The sequence below is a fragment of the Archocentrus centrarchus genome, chromosome 22 (assembly GCF_007364275.1).
Source record: "Archocentrus centrarchus isolate MPI-CPG fArcCen1 chromosome 22, fArcCen1, whole genome shotgun sequence".
In the NCBI taxonomy this organism is placed as follows: domain Eukaryota; kingdom Metazoa; phylum Chordata; class Actinopteri; order Cichliformes; family Cichlidae; genus Archocentrus; species Archocentrus centrarchus.
The window spans coordinates 18,168,734-18,176,148 of record NC_044367.1 but is presented as its reverse complement, the minus strand read 5'-3'; the positions used below and the strand labels follow the sequence as shown (position 1 = coordinate 18,176,148).

General features: G+C 34.8%; 1 gene segment (V, D, J or C); it reads right to left on the bottom strand.

Moving 5' to 3' along the window:
• Window positions 1–3,396: 3,396 nt before the first annotated feature.
• On the bottom strand, window positions 3,397–5,626 carry LOC115772993 (Ig lambda chain C region-like). The segment is given in 3 exon segments: window positions 3,397–3,887; window positions 5,028–5,134; window positions 5,488–5,626. Coding segments are annotated over 2 exon segments (423 nt in total).
• Between the last annotated feature and the right edge of the window lie 1,789 nt (window positions 5,627–7,415).

Sequence of the window (7,415 nt, the reverse complement as noted above, 5' to 3'; positions counted from 1 at the left end):
TGAATGTATTCAAATCCATGATAAATTCCATTACAAACAGGCTCCAGAGTGCAAACGTTTTTAATATGAGTGCAAATGTTTGATTAAGTCTTGCAAACTCTTTTTAACTAATTTTGAAAATTCAATTATTTGTATTTTTATTCTTTGTGTATATTTGTGTAATTTTTGTGTTGAAACTTTATGTGCTGCCCTTCTTGGCCAGGTCTCTCTTGCAAAAGAGATCTAGGATCTCAATGGGACAAACCTGGTTAAATAAAGGTTATAATAATAAAAATAATTGAACATTATTGCATATGTCATGTGGTGGAAGTAATTTTAATGTTCTGTGTTTTTATTTGTTTTTATAGTAGCATGTTTTTTTAAATGTATTTGTTACATGCTTTTATTTTTGTAAACTTCTTACTTTCTACCACACAATCAATGGAATAAGCAACACCTGCTTGGTCACCTTTATATAAACGATGGAAGCCACACAGCAGAGGGAAAAAGGACTGAGGGAATGGAGTGCAGCAGACATAACAAAGGAAAACTGAGCAGGGGACACTCAGCAGGGCAGACACAGATGGACATGAGAGAAAACAACAGTGGACTTTGTAAATTTGGTGTCAAGGGAACCTGGAATGAGCCATAAAGTCATGACTGTGGAACTGTGGTCGAATGTAGAAGAGCTGGACCCATTACAAGTTCGCTTTCAGTGGGACACCCTTGGTGTTTGCTGCAATGGCCCTAGAGCATTAGTGTAAGACTGAAACGTGTATATAATACATAGTCGGACTGGAAGTTTAGCTCTGTTTGTAGTTTTTGTTGTCTTTTGTTCTGGGCTCATTTTTAAATGGCATGTTTTTGACAGCTAGTATACCATACCCAGGTATGGTATACTCCTTGGTTGCTACAGTACCTATTACTTTATTTGTGTTGTTTTAAGGTGCTCTCCACTTGATTAAAAGTACCTCCCCCTCCTCCACATAACACATGCTGTTTCTCTACCCATGTACTCATTGACACCACTGATATTACTGACTACACATGACATGATTAGTTTAAATTCTGCCATTTATCTTTTCTTTTTCATTTTTAAAAAGTCTTTTAATTGACTTTTGTGTTCATCTTCCTTTTGTCATGGCTGTGTGGCCCAGTTTGTGACACTGCCCATGGAAGAATAAATTTCAAATTTGGTATAAAACATGTATTCTGCTAAAGTTAATAAAGAATATTACTTTCCATTAAGAATAATTTCTGTGAAGTCAACTAAAAGTGGGAAAAAAAAACTTCTAATCTCTTACACAGAGAATAATTTCTTTCAGTATAAAAGTGTGTGTGTGTATACATATTTGTATTAACAGTATGTATATATATATATATATATATATATATATATATATATATATATATATATATATATATATATATATATAGTGACTTTGTTCCATGAATAAAGAGCATCAGTTTCTGAATTTTGTTTCCTAGACTTTTATCTAATTTTAGATTAAACAGAATAATTTAATGGCATGCTCAATCCTGAGTTATTCAAACATCAGTGTCAACCTATCATATAAAAAGAAAACTCAGGTGGTGGGTCAGATAACAATGAGCAGGTTCAGAGGTGAAGTCAGATGAGTTTATATTCCTTAGTGCTATCAATTGTATGTTCCCTGCACCAGCATCTTATCTAAGTCTACATGTGACAAAAAGAAAAAGTTTATCAGATTATGAAGCCTTTAGACAGTATAATTTTCAAGCAGGGTTCACCATGTTCCTGTTTTTTTCCCCTTCTTTTCTGTGGAAAGAAAAACTGAGGGTAAACTCACATGTCAAATCTACTTTTTCCATTTCACAGGAACAGATGTGTAGATGTGTGCTTACCTCCTTAAATTTGTTTTGCATGATTTTTATGCCTCACTGCTCCTCAGAGTTTAAGTTCTTCTGTCACTGGGAGTCTGAACTCTTCATTCACTCACACTGAAAACTGCATCAGGATGATGTTTCTAATGACTCTGATTGTCATTTTTGGGTTTCTGATTCAGGGTGAGAGACTTCAATTTCTTTTTTACAAATCATTCTGTCCAAGCTTCTCTGACTTAAACTGAGATATTTTCTGTTGTTCTTTTCTCAACATTGAAATCTGTTGATTTTTTATTTCAGAGTCATTTGCCAACAATTTTCTGACTCAGACTGATAAAACCAAGTCTGTCAGTCTTGAAAGGACTGTGACCATCAGCGCCACAGGGAGTTCAGATATTGGTGCTGATCTCAGTTGGTACCTTCAGAAACCTGGACAACCTCCCAGGCTTCTTATATATGATGCATCAACTCGCTTCTCAGGAACTCCGTCTCGATTCAGTGGCAGTAGATCTGGTTCTCAGTACACTTTAACCATCAGTGGTGTTCAGGCTGAAGATGCTGGAGATTATTACTGTCTGGGCTTCCATGGCAGTGGAGTGTTCACACAGTGATTTATAGCTGTACAAAAACCTCCTTCAGTCTGGCTGAAGGCTGCAGGTGGAGAATGTTCAACTGTGATGAAAATAAATGGTCCACTAAACACAACACAACAGTCATCATGCACAAACACAATTAATCTAAATAAGCAAACAAACAAACAAAAAAGAATACATAGCTTTGTTTATACAGGTCTAACTTAAATATATATCACTGAATATGAGCAAAAATGAATTAGCAGGTCTGTTACTACTATTACTACATTATTTATAAAGCACTTTAAAAACAACAGCTGCAACAAAGTGCTGTACAGATACAAATCAAGTAACCAATACACTTCAAAACAAGAGAACAAAGACAACAATAAAAACAAAACACAAACAGGAATAAAAGTAAAGTCTCAACATGTATTAAAAGCCAAAGAATAGCGAGCTGGAAGGCATGGGCTAAGCAGCTCAGAGAGATAAGATGGAGCAAGACCATGTAAACATTTAAACACAAATGAGAGAATCTTGAACTGAACCCTAAAATGCACTGGCAGCCGGTGTAGTGAAGCCAGGATAGGGGTGATGTGCTCCCTCCTCCTGGCTCCAGTCAGAAGCTGAGCAGCAGCATTCTGGACCAGCTGGAGACGGTTGAGGGAGGACTGACTAACTCCAAGGTAAAGAGCATTATTACCGTTATTACTGAACGTTATTGGAATACTGATAGAAACAGATGTTTATAGTATCTCCATAGTTTTGTATTGATATGCATAAGATAATAAACATACAGATTCTAATGATTTAATAATGAAAAATATTATGAACCATACAATTCTGATGCAAACTATGAAATGGAATATAAAATATTAGAAATATTTATTTAATATGTAAAATAGTTATTCATTTCTGTGAAATGTATGAAAAGGATAAAACAAAAGTGATTTTTCATAAACTGTGATTTTATTTTGTGATGTTGACTTTTTTACAACATGGTTTTAAAGCACAGGTGGAAAAGATTAGCTGATGAAATCTGCATGCACATGAAAAGAGTCAAATGTTTGCAAGAATATGAGAACAGAGGAAATGTGTGGCTTCATCAAACTATAAAACACATTTGCAGACAGGAAGTGTTGCTGAGGCTCTACTCTGAGCAGCGGTCAGGGTTCAGGGTTTGAGTGACAGGGCTCTGTCCGCTCAGACTGGCCTCACAGGTCACTGAGCCCGCCTTCCTCCACTGGTCTGCAGAGAGGCTCAGGGTGCTGCTCCAGCTGTAATGGCCGTTTGTCCCCAGGACTTCAGGGCTGTTTGACACCCCTGAGGATGTGCTGGTGCCCCCCACCTTCCAGCCTAGCTTCCAATTTGAGGGGAAACCTCCACTGGCCAGACACACCACAGTGGCACTGTTCTGCTTCCCCTCCTCTTTGGATGGAGGGAGGACAGTCAGAGTGGGCTGTACCACACCCACTAGAGGAGAGTGAGTGGGATGAGAGGGGGGGGAAGAGAATTAGAATGAAAGCTGGTAAAAACAACTACATGAAGGTTAACTGATAAAATTTTATTTTCATAATGTCTCACAGTTAATAACTCTTCCCTGTGATGATTTCCTTAAGTTTAACTGACACAGCTGCGACACTTGTGAATACAATTAAACCTTGTGCATCTGTTTCTTTCACTTCCTTTAAACTACATTTAAAATCACTTAACTGTGAACACAAAGCGGATCTGCATTTTTGATGAACGCATTTAATATTTTTAGCAGAAATCCATGAACAAAGTTTTCAATAAACAGTTACTTTCAAGTTAAAAATGTAAAAATAAAACACATCTAGAAATGTTACGCTTAGAGATTGATTTTCTTATTTTAAACCGACAGAGCTGAGAAATTTGTGAATACAGTTAAAACTTTGGTATCTGATTCTTTCACTTCCTTTAAACTACATTTAAAATCAGTTAACCGTGAACAGAAAACTGATCTGCCTTTTCTGATAAACTCATTTAATGTTTTTAGCAGAAATCCATCAACAAAATTTTCAAAAAAACAATTATTTTCAAATTCAAAACTTAAAAATAAAATGAATCTACAAATGTTATGCTTCGAGAATGATTTTAAGTTAAGTTAAACTGCCAGAGCTGAGACACTCGTGAATACAGTTAAACAGTTTTTCACTTCCTTTAAATAACATTTAAAATCAGCTGAACCGTGAACAGAAAAGTGATCGATCTAAATTTAGTTAATATTTTTAGCAGAAATCATAAACACATTTTTCATTAAAGTATTTTCAAAGTTGAAATGAACAAAGAATCTACTAATTTATATTTTGAGAATTACAACTTGAAAATTTTCCTAAAAGTACTTTAAAATATGGAAACTACTCTAAACGATAATTTATTTATAAGAGAAAAATAATATAAAAATAAAGAATTTACACATTGTAATAATGAATGAGTATCGTTGTCAGTGAGGTTTCTTCTCAAATATCAGTTTTGTCTGATAAACAGTAAAACTGATCAACAATCACTAAACTTGATCAAAGTTTAATATTTTTTTTATAAAATGCTGTATAAATGCCACAAGTTTTGCAAGTTTAAATTTCTGGTACTTACAATCAATGATGAGTTTGGTTCCTCCACCAAAAGTCCACCACAGTGATACAAACTCATTAAGTGGCTGTACAAAAACCTCCTGCACTCTGAGAATGAGCATCTAAACCCTGAAAATTGATTTTTTTTCACGTTAAAATGTCACAGTTTACATGTTAATAAATACAGAAGATGATTTAACTAGAATGACTTAAAGAGGCTTATTTAAATCATTATCATCATTTATATTAACTATTAAGAAATAAAACACAAAAGTGAAACAAAACTTAATTTTCACAAAAAATATTCCAACATGTAAATATACATATATAAACACACACACACATATATAAACTGAAAGCACTGAAACAATGCAAAAAGAAATGCTTCCAAAATCACGAGTCATTATGAGATTGTGACAATGTGCTTAAAAAAAGGTATTATGTGTTTGTTGATACCAAATGTACAAAGTAAACATACTAACCAGAGTTCCATTCCATCTCATATATTTTCCTCTTTTCCATCAAAGTCATTAATGGTATTAGTCTAAATGTTTTCCTCCTGTCTTTGTGACCCATGTTGCCTTCAGTGTGCTGAGAGCAGAGAAATCATTTCCATAGAGAGGAGGCTTTGCATCATCAGCTGATCCTCCAGTGAACTGAGAAGGTTTATAGTCCTGTGAGTTCAACTCTGCAGGACTCAGATCTGTCAGTCAACACAGCAAAAATCACCATGACTCTCATCACCATCCTCATCTGGACTCTGACCTGCTGCTATTTCACAGGTTCATTGACTCAGCAACATTTCAAACATGATGTGCTGCTTTTTCTCTCTTATTTATTTTTGCTGATAAATGAATGATTTGTTTTTGTGTGCAGGATGCAGCAGTCAGATCACTGTGACTCAACCTCCAGTAGTGACATTTACTCCTGGATCCTCTGTCACTCTGACCTGTAGGACCAACCAGGCTGTGGGTAGCTGTAGTGGTGAGTGTATGTTCTGGTATCAACAGAAATCTGGACAGACTCCAAAACTCCTAATTAGACAAGTGAGCATAAGACATTCAGGAACACCAGCTCGATTCAGTGGCAGTGGAAGCAGATCTGACTTCTCTATGACCATCAGTGGAGCTCAGACTGAAGATGCAGCAGTTTACTACTGTCAGAGTGTGCATAGTGGTCCAGTGTTCACACAGTGATTTGCAGTTGTACAAAAACCTCCCTCAATCAGACTGCAGATACACTGAGCTGTTACAGCAGGAACTGATTGCAGTAGCTAAAGAGGAAGCAAAGTACAGTAGAGCACTGAACACAGAACTGATGACAGCGCAAAGAGTAAAAAAGCACTAATATCATTAATTGCTTAATTGATTCAATGAGATTGTAAAAAATCTACAGCCACCACATCCATTTATTGTCATATTGACTCACTTCATATAAAACATTTGTCTCCTCAGTACATATTTCAGTCATAAATATCAAATTCATTTCAAAAGATTTTTATACAGTTTTATGATGAACATAAACAAAGAAACAGGGGCATCATATTGTCATTTAATTTTCACATTATTTCTTTACACTCCATTGTTCACGGTTTTTAAAAGACATTCAGTTTCCATTTTCAGTTGGAAACTGCATGTTTCCAACTGAAAATGGAAACAAATCAGACAATGTCAGCGCCACTGAAACCTTCATGAAGTCAAATAACATCAGCTATGTTTAGAAACAGTAAAATCTTTGTACTCACATGGGTGATCTGATAATATCACTTGCAAAGTTTAATGATTGTACACAATCACCTGTGATTTATATCTCATTAAGATGCCACAAAAATTTATTAACATTTATTAACATTACAATTTCAACTTCAAAACTGTTTAGACTGTTAAAACTGAATATAAAACTCAGACACTGACTGTGATTCATTGAGCTCATCAAATATTAATTTCATTGAAGAAAATTTAAAAAATGAATCTTAATAAAAACTCATTTATTTTTAAGGCAAGCTATGAAGTTATATCCAACTGGCAGAAAGTCAATTAAGTAATTTAAAAATGCATATAATATTATAATAACATTGAGTAATTATATTGTATATACATCTAAACTCTTTTGAGCCCAAATTTACTGCATCAGCCACAGTGAGCAAACCTCATCAAACAGCCACATCATACATATTAAACACCCAAAATAAATTCTCCTTCACTCACATTCTGATGATGTAATAATATGTTTTTGTAATGAGAAGATTTTGATGCTTAAAGTAAATGATGAGTTTTGTTCTTCCACCAAAGTGATAGAAACTCATAAGTGGTTGTACAAAAAGCTCCTGCACTCTGAACAAGCATCAATATGCTGAAAATAAAGTTTTTTCCTAGAAAAACTGAACAGTAATCAGTAATCAGTATTTATA